The sequence below is a fragment of the Alligator sinensis genome, unplaced genomic scaffold (genome assembly GCF_000455745.1).
Source record: "Alligator sinensis unplaced genomic scaffold, ASM45574v1 scaffold741_1, whole genome shotgun sequence".
Classification (NCBI taxonomy): domain Eukaryota; kingdom Metazoa; phylum Chordata; order Crocodylia; family Alligatoridae; genus Alligator; species Alligator sinensis.
Window position 1 is genome coordinate 1220975 of NW_005842212.1, and position 14865 is coordinate 1235839.

Sequence of the window (14865 nt, forward strand, 5' to 3'; positions counted from 1 at the left end):
CCGGCATTGCTCGCCCTGCTGCAGCCGCACGTGGAGCAGCTGCTGCGGGAGGTGAGTGCGCCGCCCCCAGCCCCAGCCCGGGGTCCCCGCGGCCGCGATGTCCTGCGAAAGGCACCCCCGGGGCGTCCGCTCCGCCCTGCTGAAGCTCTCGGGGGACACTTGCCGCCTCCCCCCGCCCAGCTCAGCCGCCTATTGGGAGGGGTGGTGGTCTAAGGGCTAGGTGTGCAACGATTTGAGTTGGTCTAATAGAAGATACTGCATTCGTCCCAAGGACCTTGTCTGCTTCTGCGGAGGCGGTCACTTTCCAAAGTGCCATGCCTCTGCGAAGTAGGTGCTCAAGTCCCTGCTCTCTTCCCCTGCTCAGTAACCAGCTTTGTAGGAGCTGGGGTCCCTCAAAGCACTCGACTTTTGTAGGAGCTGGGGTCTTGAAAACTTGCCCAGGGCATGAAAGCCGTTTTGCTCCTTAGTCGGGCGAGTCTCCATCAGCTGCCAGATCCCTTGAGGAGTGCCCCCAGAAAAGCAGATGAGGGCAGGCTCGGGCTCTCCCGACCTGGTGTCTCCCCTGCTCCCGCTGCCCGGCTCCTCTGCAAGGAGGTAAGGACGATGATAAATGCACTTGCTTTGTGAATTGAGCCACGTGCCACTTCAAAAAGTTACAGAGAAGTGCTTCATGCCCTGGGGGGTGCCTTGATTTGAAAAAGGCTGAGAGCCACTGTTTTAGTGGAGCCCTAGCTCTTCCATCTGCTAGGTGGTGGAGGGAAAGGTCATCCTGGCATGCATGGGAATACTTAGCCCATGTGCCTCCAATCTTAGTCTGGAGTATGGCTCACCACTTCCTCACTAGGGGCCTGATGCTGAAGTTGGTGGGAGTGGATGGTGCTTGAGGCTGTGCGAGATTTAGAGCCAGTTGTGAGCAAGACAAGTATCATTATCCCCATTTTACAGACTGACGAGCAGAGACAGAGAGCAGTTATCCTTCTAATTGGTGTCAGTGCTCAGAATGGAAGACAGCTGTCCTTACTCCAAAGTGCTGCCATCACTTACAAGTCTGGGAAGTTGAAAACAACCAGTTAATATTCTTCTTTTTTGTAATTTTTTATTCATTCCTTAGAATGTAGCTGATGTAGGTCTGGCATACTGTGGGTAAAAACGAGAAAGAAGTCTAAATGCTATGCAGCCAGATTATGCTAGCACTCTTTACTGAGTTAGACCTCTAGGGCATTTATAGATGTGCTCTGGGACATGGAGGGGGTGCTTTAATTAGCACGTCTCTGAGAGCCGTGCTAATTAAAAGTGCCCAGAATGTCACGTGTATCAGCATCCCTGTGCTGAAAAATGGCTGTGGGGTGCTTTGAACTAAAGCTCATTGAAGGAGCTTTGAAGTGCCCGGCTGCCACTTTTCAGTGCAAGGACACTGATGCACATGACACCGGAGTCTGCTGGAGCGCAGTGATTACAAGCGCTCCAACAGCCTTGATTAATCCAGTCTGCTCCCATGTGCTGAAAGTACAACTCATCGGAGCAGCCTCCCTGCATGTGTATAGGAGCCCTTACTCCATAAAGTAGCACCCACAAGACAACAACTAAGTGGTGGAGTCTGGCCTTTCATTAACAACAACTATGCAAAAACATCTTAGGTGGTATTACTCATTTTAAGAAGGAAAGTAAATGCTGTCCCCTGTTGCAGGCAGTGAAAAAGGGAATTCCAGTATTTAAATGGTACGTTTTTATTGGCTGTAATTGACTATCGTTTCATTTACACATACATGAACATGGTCCCCATTATCTTGTGGAATATCATAAAACAGAATGTGGTCTAATGGTGATGAACTGATTTATGGAGGATTGAAGAGATTAAGAACTAGTTACAGTATTTGCTGCTGGATTTGCTTAGTTCCTTGATGTAATTCAGAGAACGCTGGAAGCTTTCATGCTCAAAGAAGTACTATATTTCTCCTTCCTATAATGAGTTTCCACATTTGTTTCTACCTTCTGATTTAAACATTAACACATTTTTGGAGGAAATTAGGTTTTTCGATCCCAGCAGTTGCCTTTACTTCAGGGGATTTTAATTTTATTTTATTTTATTTTATTTTATTTGAGTGATTTACCAGGTAGTAAAGAAGTTTGGGGATTCTAGGATCGGTTTGACAATTAGTTGCTCATAAAATTGCAGCCCAGCTCACAAGATTGCAGAATATAAGCCTGACAGAGGAAGTAATGATGGAATACTAGATTGCCTCTTTCCTACAGGCTTTGTACCATTGGTGCAATTGGCCTATAACACATGATATTCTGTCCAAGAAATTTCCAGCCTCAAGGTCTGAGCCTTGCAAACAGTTACCTGTGTGTGCAACATAATTTCATAGAATCATATCATACAATCATAGAAGTCGGGTCAGAAGGGACCTTGTAGATCTTCAGGTCCGACCCCCTGCCTGGGCAGGAGGAAAACTGGGCTCAAGTGACCCCAGCCAGGTAGGCATCAAGCCGCTTCTTAAAGACCCCCAGGGTAGGAGCCATCACCACTTCCCTTGGAAGTTGGTTCCAGATCCCAGCTGCCCTGACTGTGAAGTAGCTCTTACGGATGTCTAATCTAAACCTACTCTCCAACAACTTGTGGCCATTATTCCTTGTTATCCCGGGGGGCGCTAGGGGAAACAAGGTCTCCCCCAAACCCTTCTGGTCCCCCCTAGTGAGTTTATAGACGTTCACCAGGTCCCCCCTCAGCCGTCTCTTGTGAAGGCTGAACAGGTTCAGGTCCTGTAGCCTCTCATTGTAGGGTCTGTCCTGCTGTCCCCGGATCATGCCGGTTAGCCCTGCCAAACATGACCTCGCATTGTCGGCCCATGTTCATCTTGGAGTCAATGACGACTTCTAGATCCCTTTCTGCCTCCGTGCTCTCAAGAAGGGAGTTTCCCATCTTATAAGTGTGCTGCCGGTTGCTACTGCCCACGTGCAGCACCCTGCGCTTGTCAGTATTGAAATGCATCCTGTTTTTGTTAGCCCACCCCTGCAACCTATCCAGGTCTTTCTGCAGTCTTTCCCTCCCTACTAGCGTGCCCACCTCACCCCAAACATTTGTGTTAGTCCCATGGAATTCAGAGGAACTCGTCATGGGAATAAAAATTGCTTAAATCTATTCTAGGGCTGAATTCAGAGAGAGAATGGGTGGTTAGGGAAGAGACACCAGGAAACAATAGGAAGGGAGAGAGAAAATAAAATAGATCGTGCATGTTGCTTGTTGGTTTCTGTTTTGTTTATTATTACAGCTAAGCACAGACGGCCAAAAACCCCGAGGCTGGATTGATTCAATCTTCGCAGGTTAGTCTAAGCTGTGCAGATTGAACCGATCAGCAAGTGCACAGACATTCACTTTTGATTCTGGACATGCAGCCACATGCCTGCAGTGGCCCAGGCCAGAAGCCGGGGGGCGCTAGAGGACACCTCCCTGCTCAGCTGGAGCAGACAGAGTGGGCCAAGGCTAGCCTGCCCACCCTGCAAAGGTGGGGCTTCTGGGGGAGGTGCAAAGCATCCTGGGATGCTGGGGGACTGTGAGTGGACTTGAATCTGGAGGGGATCTGAGACACAAGTTCAGTAAACCGATTTTACCTAACCCAGTTCAGTCTGATACTACATCATCCAGGTTTATTTTACACCAGTTTCAGGCATTTTGAAAGCAGGTTATGTGCCCTGAACTTCTGTTGTGTTACAGATTTGAACTCGTTTCCGATCGCTTACTCTGGTTTATGTGCAATTTCTGTCCCTGTCATTGCTGATCACATGGAGATCAGCGGTGCAAAGCTAAAGGAAAAGAAGTCAGACTTGGAGGAGGAACCATAGTTCGGCATTTGGGGGAAAAGGAGGCTATTCCAGGCGTAGAAAATGGTGTTACCAAAATGAGGGTGTTGCATGCCTTGTCACTTCGAATTTAACTAATGGCATCACGCAGAGGTTCCCAAACTTTTTCTTATTGCATACCCCCTTCCAGATTTACCAGCTCCCCATGTATCCCATCCACCATACATTTTATATATTTAACCCCTTAAATACCAATTATTATTGTTATGAAAACGAAATCCACCATTAAGCAATTTCTCCCGCGTACCCCCCAGAGATGTCTTGCCTATCCCCAGGGGTACATGTACCACAGGTTGGGAACCCCTGGCTAAAGGGATGGGTCTGAAGTGCTGGAACAGAAGAGGTGCTTGCAAATCGCATGACTAGAAAACCTCAGTGTTTGTTTCACTTCAGATCCTTGAAAGCTGGACTTACTCCGTCAGCTAAGTCCTGCTCCAGTTACAGGCTAGCGTGTCAGTCATGCCAGCAGTTCTGTTGGTGTTATTTGAGTAAATATGCTTGGAGCTGGGAATTGCACATGATTTTGGGCAGTGCCACAGAAGAAAAAATCTCTTGCTGAGATTTAGTTAAGAGTGGAAAGCTTGCTTTCCACTGTGAGTGCTCAGATGGGGAGTGTTCAGGGAAAATTAAATTAAATTAAACCACAAAACTGAGTTCCTGCTACAAGAATATGCTTGTTGAAACCCTTAGTTTGGTCAAACTTCAGTCCATACTGAGAGCATTTTTTTTTTAAATGAGTAACAGATTCAGGGAGTGAATGTTAATTAGTTATCTGTTATCTTTTACCAGTCCTGTTAAGCTACATCTGCTCATTTACATTGAAGTTTTAAACAACAAACTCTCTTTGATCACATTCTTGTTAATTGTCTAAAACATCCTACTCGTGGCTCCTTTATTCTTTCTGAGCTTGAGAATTTTGCTGCAGAAGAGACTTTGTGACCCCTAGTGAATGACCTGATGCCTTGGGTCAATTTTTTAGAAACTCTTAACTTTTTTTTTTTCCTTTTGAAGTTGACCACAAAGCTGCAGAAGAAATGACACCAAAACATGTATATGAACATGGGTCTCACACGGGACAACATATAGAAGTGCAATTGTGTTCTCTACCTCTGCATAGGGAGCATGAATGCTTGGTTGTCCCCAGGCTCTGCTGACACGACTTCTGAAGTTGAGACGTATATAAGGAAGTAAATGCAATGCTGTGTGTTTGGTTTGTGCACCATGCACAAACAGGGAGAAATGTTCAGAAAGTAGAAAAGGTTAGGATATAGTAAGGAAATCCGAGGGAGGGAATACTAATTATTTAAGGCACTGGATTTGGACTTCCCTCTCTAATCATGGGGAAATCACTTGTTCTCTCAACACTTCACTTCCTTACCTTGTCTATTTGGATTGTTAAGTCTTTGAGGTTGGGCTTGCTTGTATGTAGTAGCTAGCATGGTGGGACCCCAGTCTCAATTGTAGACTCTACTGCAATGCACATAAAATAAGATTTTTTTTTTTTCTTTCCCCCCCCACCCATCTCAAAGAGCTGTATGTGCCCAGGAAAAACCCTCAGGGACTTCACGCACACCTTTGCAAACTTTGCCTTAGATGAGCAAGTCTGCTACTGTCCTCTTGGCTTTTATAATTAACCATGTTATGCACATGCAGTAGTCTTCAACAACACCAAAAGATCGATGAATTCCTAGTATTATATACTCTAAAATATTTTTTTAAGCATGTGATCCAGATGTGGCCTTATTGCCACTTGTTCTGTAGCAAAAGCTTGAATCCAAAGCGCATAGTTCTCATGCTGTAGTAAAAATGTTAATGCGAGGATTAAAGAAATATTTAGTTGTTGTAAACAAAGCAGGACAGTTTAATTCACAATGGATTTATTGTTCCTTATTAGCCAGACAGCGTTCAGATTAATCAGTCGTGTGAGTAGGGGAATGCATTGGGACTACTGGGCACGCGCTTCAGAATGCAAAAAATGAGAAAATCCCAGAGACCTGTAAGCCTCCTGAACGAGTTGGAAATGGGATAACTTTTATATTTTCCTGGGCAGCTTTATCATCCGGGGTAACTAGAAAATAGTGACTCATCTGCAGTGTACACTCTGCATCCTATGATTGTTGGAGAAATGAATCAATTGTTCGGGCAATTCTTCCCCCCCCAACCCCAAAAGAGAGACCCTCCATCTCAGAACTTTCCCTCCAGGATTTCTTATGGTTTTATTCTGTGATAGTCTAAAACTCCTCCATCCTTTCTATTGCAGCTTATAAAGCAGTTCTCCAGTGTGTCGTTCCAAGCAACTCAAAGATACTCCAACCAGTTATTGTTAGCACCTCGTGGGTGCTTTGGCTTGCGAGCAGCATAACATTCGAACAGATGGGGTTATACAATTAGAATTGCAACAGCCAGAAAGACCGTCTGTGCCACTGCATATGGGGGCAGAAGTTAATTCACAAATTAGTCTGGTCTTGAATTGATCATAAACAGAGTCCTGGGCTGGACAGAATTCAAGCGTGTAAGCATGCTGGATTTGCCCTCCCTTGACATGACCATGCTTGTGGGGCCTATGTCTATAATTATTGCCTTCTTTCTTCTTAATGTGGTTTAAATGAGACGGAGGCTCCAAAATGGCTCGGTCCTGAAGACCCTTGCTTGGTTTAGTAGTCCCATTAGCCTTCCCCCCGTTAAGCAGCTAAAATATGGCCTAGGCAGACAAGGTTCTTTGGGTGAATCAGGTATCTTTTATTAGACCAATCAGTTTATTAGATCAATAAGTTGATCTAATAAAAGATATCTGATTCACCCAAGGAACCTTGTCTACCTGTGTCCTTAGACCAACACGGCTACAACCTACACCCCTAAAATATGGCCTAGAGATTTGATCAGAAACAAAGGAGGTAGGCACCCAACTCTCATTGAAAGCCACTTTCATTGAGGATTTCCTCTTGAATGCTGTTGAGCAATGGAAGCCCCAGACTCAACTTTCGGTCTCCTTTTCCCCTCCCTTGTTTGGCTGACCTGTTTTTCGTGATGCACTGTTCTCCCAGTCTTTCTCAAAGCTGTTTTGGCCTGATTAGTGCTGTAGCTAACTTAGCAGAATGGAGGAGTGTAATGAAAGATAGATGAGGCCCGGTGAGCTGCCGCTGCTTTGGTTTTAAAATGAATCAAAAAGGCATCTATCCTCCGAGTGTTTGCCACCAGTCAAGGATGCTCCTGTCTAGAAAAGTGAAGCTGGCTTGCTACCCCTCGCTCCAAAACTCGAGACCAGCCAGTCAAAGATCAGATCAACCCATCTGCCAACCGCTACTGCAAGCTCTTCTTATGGCAACCGGTTTTATTTGCTTCCGGTTGGTTATTTATTAGGAAAATGAGAAGGAATAGGTGTGGAATTTCTTTAAAGCTTTGGGTCGGGCACGCTGGGCAGTCAGTATTACGTGTAAGGCAGCAGCTTGCCCTGAGGATGAAGGACAATAGTGTCACATCTCTAGGCTGAACTATGTGGACAACAGGATTTTTTTCCCAACTGGTCAAAATTGTTAGAAATGTTAAGGGCGCTCCATTGGTTTTTGTCAGATGTCAAAGGATTTTTGAGCATGCCGTTTGTCTTAGTTGCATATCTATCTATTTTTGTTCATGGTATGCCTTTTCCTCCCACTTTAAATGAATGGCAGGAGTAAAATGGCCTGATTTGGAACCTATTGAAATCAATGGGGAACCTCTTTGGTGGCTTTGCAGGGCTTTGTTTTAGTTTTAGATTGCTACAGGATAATGTTTACAGACCTTATAGGTGTGATTACTCCAGTGATCCTGTTTTCTCTAACAGATAACATAATGCTGTTGTAAACTATTTGAAAACAAGGCAGGAGCACAGATGCTTTGACTTAAAACAAAAAAAAAGGCAAAAAACTTGCATGGTAATGTCTGACCCTTGATCCTCAGCTATACAGAGTGGTGTTTGGGAAGAACCACTTCAAAACCTGAGCATTTTCATTCCTCTTTCGAATTGTTACAGCGTGTCCCCAAAAGCAACAGAACCCATATATAGTGAATCTAAAAAAAAATGACTTTACAGATAATGTGGGTTTGCAAATACAAAAAGCATTCATGTAATGTCACATCTGTGCTGCTGCCATGGATTTATTAAGATGAGTTCCCTGGGTCATTTCACTTCCCTGGAAATACTTTGATTCACACTGTGTGTGACAAACCAGAGGAGAACATTTTGTCCAGCTATTCCCAGAAGTGAAAGCTCATGTATCCATATTTTGCTGATACCTACTGAAGGGCAGAAATAAATAACGGGTAATTTAAAAAAAAAATGTCTTGCACGCTGTAGAAGGCAAGGGATCTTGTACTGGTCCTCCTTTGATTGGTTTAGAAAAAGACAAAAAGGTATCCTTCTGTGTGGCATGCTCTGCCTCCTATGACATCCTGCACCTCAATCCAGGCTTAGCAAACGGGTCTCTTTTGAAGCACGTGTCGGCATAGAAGAGGTGCTAAAACTTGAGCAGCACAGTAGACTCCTTTTGAGCTGAGAGCATCAGCCGCACAGTTTGACGGCGCAGCGCTATTAGCATCTCGAGTACTTATCAAGGGCTTGTGATAGCAATCTGTCATGCCGAGTAATTTCTTCCTTGGAAATTAAAGAAGTTATTTGCTGGAAGACGTGGTAGGACGTTGTTACCTTGGGTAACTGGTGGCAGGGTCTGGCAGCCTGGAGATTTTCAAGAACCTTTTGTGACACTCTAGTGGAAGCTATTGTCAAACTCTCCCGAAGAAAAAAGGATGAAGTTTGTATACGACATGCAGGGAATTTGTGTTATGATTTGGTCATCCGTGCACGTGCAGCCTATATAAATTCAGTCTTTAACTATCTCTCATTTTTCTCCCCTTGTAAACAGAAAATGGGCGAAGGGCTAGCCAAGTTACGGACAGCGAGAGAAGCTTCGTCTGACTGCGTGTGCCCACCAGGTATGTAGAACGGTGCTGTTTTATTTGTACCACTTCCAAGGTCTGGCTGTCTGTAAATTAAGTCCTTTTTTCCTGGGTTAATTATACCCACACGCCTTTCTTTTAGCTGCTACTTTGTATTAAGTGGAATGTGCTGAAGAGTTTAGAGCTCCCAAGGTGAAGCGCCCTTTTCTGATCAGCGGGATTTTTTTCCCCCATTGTCTTGCATTGACCTATTTACATGAAAAAGGAGTACAGGGCTGCAGGGGGGAGGCATATGCACTATTAAATAACCTTTTCACTCTAATAGAGTCACTGAGCTGCATGCCCTGAATAGTCTACTGAATAGTGGTATTTAAGTGGCATCAAGATCTCTGCAGCTGAAATGTGTGCAATAATTGAAAGCTCTTGCACTCCTCTTTGCAGGCTGGTAGAGCTGCTTCTCCCGCTTGCTGCGCTGCATGAAAGCTGTCACTGACTACTTAAATTCCATTACACAGTTTAATGAACTTCCTAAACTGTCGGGACTTCCTGCTCTGCTTAGCCAGGGCATGCTCCTTGGAAACAGTCAACATCTTCAATTAGTTTGTGTGGGAAATTCATTTACACAATACACCCTAAAGGCTCTGCTTGTTTTAATAATAGTAAGGAGTTTAAATTACTTGCACTCTGGTGCATTTCTTTTTCTTTTTGCACAGATGGAAAGATAAGTGAGTTCAATATTTGTACAAGACTGTGACAATGCAAAATGCATAAAAGTGCTAATATTTAAAAAAACATTTTATAGTCAGGAGTGACTAAATAATCCTTAAAACAATACAGACTGCGTACTCCATGCGGAGTTGTCTGTACATCATGTGCAGAGGAAGAATATTTTCAGCATTTGAGATTAAAAGCGTCCAGATGAATCACTCTGTCGTGTACAGAAACCAAAGTCACCTAAGTGGCATTGATTAAGACAAAGTTATTTTGGTATACAAAGTGTAGTGTTACAACATTTGGAAGCATAATAGACAAAAAAGCACGCTGGGATTTTCCTTGTTTGCTGGACGTGAGACCTATCCGAGCCTGGCTCGCAGCATTACTCTTTAGTCATGAGACAAAAATGAGGGATTTTTCCTTTGATCGTAAGCCTTGAAATTCTGCATAATAGTCTTAAATATTTCAATGATGGCTCTTCTAAATGCACTAACGCAATTGTAGTAATTTTATTTAACTTATTTGCTAGCGGTTAGCTAATGTGAACAATCTTTATGCTCCGAGTCTGGACTGATTGTCTTACAACTAAACTAGATTAGCTGAGACACAAATCGGGGTTACTTTAACCCATGTTAGACTGTCAGTCAAAGTCTGGAAAAAAGACCCACTTTTCTCATGCACATTTTAGCTCCAGGGGGAGAAAATTAACTTTTGCCTCCTCGGAGTTCCCAACTAACAAGAAATGGCCCGCTGGTCTTTGTTTCTGCTCTAGGACTCGACAGAATATAGCCTGGGGTCCCAGTTCAGCAAAGCGTATGGGCTCTGGGGGCATACGGCTCAGGGAAGGATCAGACTCTTTGGCTAAGTACAGACAGTCAAGAAGCCTGAGGCTGAATCAATTTAATCTTTGCAGGTTAATCTAAAGCTGTGTAGATTGAACTGGTAAGCAAGTGAACAGACATTCACTTTTGATTCTAGAAATGCAGCCACATGCCTGCAGTGACCCAGACAAGAAGCTGGGGTGGGCGGGAGGCTCGAGCATGCCTCCCTGCTCAGCTGGAGCAGACTGTGTGGGTCAAGGCTAGCCCACCCACCCTGTATGGGGGACAGTTTGTGGGAGAAGTACAAAGAATCCTGGGATACCGGGGGACTGTGAGTTAACTTGAATCTGGAGGGGATCTGAGACACAAGTTCAGTACACTGATTTATCTTAACCCAGATAAGTCTGATACTACATCCTTCCAAGTTTATCTTAAACCAGTTTTGGCCACTTTGAAAGCGGTTTACATGCGCTGAACTTCTGTTGTGTTATGGATCTGAATTGGTTTCTGATCACTTATACTGGTTTATGTATAATTTCTATCCCTAGCCTTAGGCTGCAGCCTTTTAGATTGAGTTGCCTGTATCAGGATAGGACTGATGTCATCTGAGCAAAGGGTTAAAAAGCCTTTTCTGTGTCTGGATGACAAGCAGTTGAGATTTTAAGTGGCTCTTTTGCTGCATGCAAGAATCACCACTCGGTTAAAGGGTCAGTGGGTCTGTTTGTTTGTCTTTGGACGATGAGGGCAGTGATTTTTAAAAAGGAGTTATTCCATGTGCTGGTGAAATTCTTATTATAGTCACTAGTAAGTGACTGTCAGCCCTTTCCGCTGCTCTTCCCTCAGTCAGAGCAGACTTTACCCTGATGTTCCTCACTGAAGAAGGCCGGATTACTTTCTGCCCCATGGTTGAACAGGTTGCTCCCAGCAGGCGTTGAATACCTGCACTCCTCATTGAGGTCATCTTGGGGTCTAGCAATCTCTCGAGATGGGCCCGGCCAGATGCTCTGCTCAGATCAGCTTCTCTTTCCCATTCTCTTTGCGTTTTCTTTTTATTAAAGAGTCTTTCTTGCTGTCCTCCATGCTCTTATTACCAGATTGGTGGGCTCTTGCAGTTCTTAGTCTGATTTAAAACAGTGCCACAAAGAAGGAAGCCAAGGGAAGTGGGGGGGATCAATTCACATTTAAAGCTGTGATAGCTGGAAAAACATCTCCTTTGGAGAAGGGTTCCCTGTGGTAAATCGTGGCATTAAATGAGACATGAGGCTAATTCAGCCCTTTCCTAGGAACCATAAAGTCACATACAGAAGTTGTAAATCAGGGTTGACGGGATGTACGGGACACCAGTTTAGCATTAATTGTGTTGCGTTGACTAAGCCATTGACTTTTCCTTCACCCCCATCCCTAGATGTTTTTTTAATATGGTTTACATCTTGGCTTGTTTAACATTTTTTTTTTAACGTTAGAACAGCAGTAAGAAGTGACTCTGTGATTACATTGTAAGGGAGTCATTGGGAGTGTTAACTCTTGGTGGGGTTTTATTTATTAAATAGAGGTTGTTCTGAAATAGAAAGCAGACAGTCGATCTACTGGAGACCTAGACGCAAGGTTGACCAGCAGAGGGAGCCCATATTATTTCATGAATGCCATAGAAACAAAGCGAGAAAGGCCATAAGAAAGATGGTTTTAAAACGCCGCTGTCATGCCAGATTGCATGATACGGGGGTGAAGTGCGTTTGGTGCTTGCTCCTGTGCGTGCTTTCACAGCCTGACATGCATCCTCCTTGGTCTGTGTTGTGCAGTACTGGTTCTGCAAGAGCAGCCAACATTTTCCCCCTCAATTGTAGCTAGAATTTTCCCTGCGACTTAACTATCTCCAAGACCCTTGTGTGAGAGAGTCTGCAGAAGTCCCAGAAGCTGTGAGCGGGTCAGTGCTCCAGAGCAGCTATCAAGTTCAGGTCTGTGTTTCTGATCATATTAATGCTTTGTTTCTGCTGTCATAACCCTTCATTGTTCATTGCCTCTTTTTTCCCAGACTTTTTATTCTGACCAGGTGCATGTTGCCCTGCGCATAACGTCTGGCAAAGCACTGGATCAGTTGAAGGGTTGTATTAAATGTGGTCTCTGACTCAGGCCCCGTATAGTTTGTAGGGGACTTATCTGTGTGCCAGTTCCCCTGTCTTTCTCTGGTTCTTATCCTCACATGGCCTTTGCAGCAAGAGAAATTCAGCAGGTGCGAGGACACTCGTTTATTAGTCGGTCAAGTGATGCAACTTGCTTCTCACCGACCTTTTCAGTGGATGGGTCCTTGGAAAAAGCTAAAAGATGCAATGAGAGGTCTCTGTTCCACTCACCTTACTGGTGTTCAGCTGTGCCTGACTTGCTTTTTTTTGTATTATGTTTTTAGGCATGGTTCTTTTCCACCTTTTGCATGCAAGACACTTTATAAATGTAACGGCTGCCTTGGCAGAAGGTTTATCCGCATTTATGAGTAATAAGTGGACTGTTCCAATCAGTGCTACAGGAGCCTGAAGGACTTGAGTGTGGACAGGCTCATATTAGAGCCCAGCAAGCATTTCATTCAAATATTTAAAAACCTTAAAAAGAAATAGCTATCTGTTGTTGGACCTAGACTCAGATGGGGCACTTGAGTGATGCGGATGTACAAGCCTATAGGCTTTCTGCTGGATCAAGTACAAGACAGACTTCTTTGATGCATAGTTTCCAGTTACTGTCAGGAAAATTAATGAAGGTGGGACGAGATTGGACTCTAGAGGGAATTGCTGCAAGCATTTTCTTGCGGGATTCCCTTCTGACATTTTTCAGGGGAGGGAGGCATGGGGAAGACTGGACTAGAGCTGTTCCAAATCTGACCAGTCCCCTGGGATCTATTAAGAGTCGGGGCCATCTGTAAAGTAGCTTTGTACTGTTTGTGTTTGCTCTGGCTTTTACCACATTTTCTATCCTCTGGCCCCTCTACTTCCTTGCTTCTCCAAACAGCTCCAGGCTGCATTGTTTTTTATCATGAATCTGTGGCCCTGGCACGGACAATGATACCCTGTTTCATACTAAAGTATTCCTCCTGCCCTCTGTGGGGACTGGGAGAGAGATGTGGCTATGGAGGCAATGGATACCCTCCCCTTCTGTCCAAGAAAGTAGCTTGTATGTGAAGATTAGGGCTGTGCAAAATTTTGGCAGCCGTGTCATTTCGGAGGTGTTTTGGCACCTGAAACACCGAATCTGAAACAAAACGGGAGGCTCTGAAACATCTTCAAAACGAAACCAAACCATCTGAAATGTTTCAGAGCCGGGCTTGCAGGGAAACGGAAACTAAGAAGAGGGAGGGGGAAGAGGGGTGGAAGGACACCTCTGATGTTAACTGTGTAGCTGGCCAGTGTCTGCCATCTGTCCCTGAGGTCCCTTCCAATCCCAGTGCTCTGGGGGAGGGACAGCAACCTGCTGTCATCCTGCGTGCAGATCTGGGGGCCTGCGCCCCCCGGGAGGAGTCTGGCACAGCCCAAAGCCCTCCCGGGGGGCGTGGGCCCCTGGATCTGTGTGTGGGATGACAGCGTGCTGCTGCTGCTGGCTGGGGCCAGCGCCAGCACCTGAGTCTACTTGGCACAGCCCACACTGAGCACAGATGGAGGGGCTGCGGGAGAAGCCCCCATGGCTGCCCTGTCCGGCCCCAGCCTCCTGGCACTTAAAAAAGCCCTGCACTCACCCTCTGTAGCAGCAGCCATCGGGGCCTCTGGGGGCTCATGGCAGAGCCGGGCAGTGGGAGGCAGCAGGGATTGCCCTCCTGTGTGGCAGCTATTGCATTACGTGGGTGCAGTGTGGCTCAGCAAGGTGCTGCATGCTGTCCAGGAGCTGGGATGGTTCCAGCAGTCAGCCAGGCCCCAGCGACCCCAGCTCACAGACAGCATGCAGCGCCCTGCCAAGCCGCGCTGCACCCGTGCCATGGGGCAGCTGCCACACAGGTGCCAGGCAGCGGGGGACGATCCGGGCCACCCCGCACTGCATGGGAGAGCTCTGCCATAAGCCCCCAGAGGCCTTCATTACCACTGCTACAGCCAGTGAGTGTGGGGCTTTTTTTTTTTTTTTTTTGAAGTGCTGGGAGGCTGGGGCCGGGCAGGGCAACCATGGGGGCTAATCTGGCAGCTCCCCCTGCCCGGGGAGAGGCAGGCACAACCAGAGGAGCCACGGGAGAACCTGCAGCCACCTGGCTGTGCCTGCCTCTCCCCAGCCAATCCGAATCACCGTTGAAACTCCGAGACGGATTTGGCCGAATCGAAACAGAACAGTGATCCGAAACACCAAAACGAATCACTGTCCCTCCAAAATGGCCGAAACGAAACATAGCTGTTCTGTACAGCCCTAGTGAAGATCTCTGAGGTGCGTGTCAGAGGGAAGATACCATCCAAAGATGGGCAGTTCTGGGAGTTTTCTAACTTAAAAGCTGCAGAGAAGCCACCAAGGCTAATCATGTTCATATTCTAGTGTCTATGCATTTGGAAAAGGGCACGAACAGCGGATCAGGCTT

At 45.8% G+C, this 14865-nt stretch overlaps 1 protein-coding gene across 1 annotated transcript in view; it reads left to right on the top strand.

Annotated features, from left to right (window-relative positions):
- Positions 1 to 7: 7 nt before the first annotated feature.
- The window catches only part of COL23A1 (collagen type XXIII alpha 1 chain), a 291209-nt gene continuing 276351 nt past the window's right edge, over positions 8 to 14865 (top strand). The window contains exons 1-2 of the mRNA XM_014521404.2: positions 8 to 51; positions 8760 to 8829. Coding sequence (XP_014376890.1) covers positions 8763 to 8829 — 67 coding nt within the window. The 5' untranslated portion in view covers positions 8 to 51; positions 8760 to 8762. The remainder of the gene's footprint in view (positions 52 to 8759; positions 8830 to 14865) is intronic.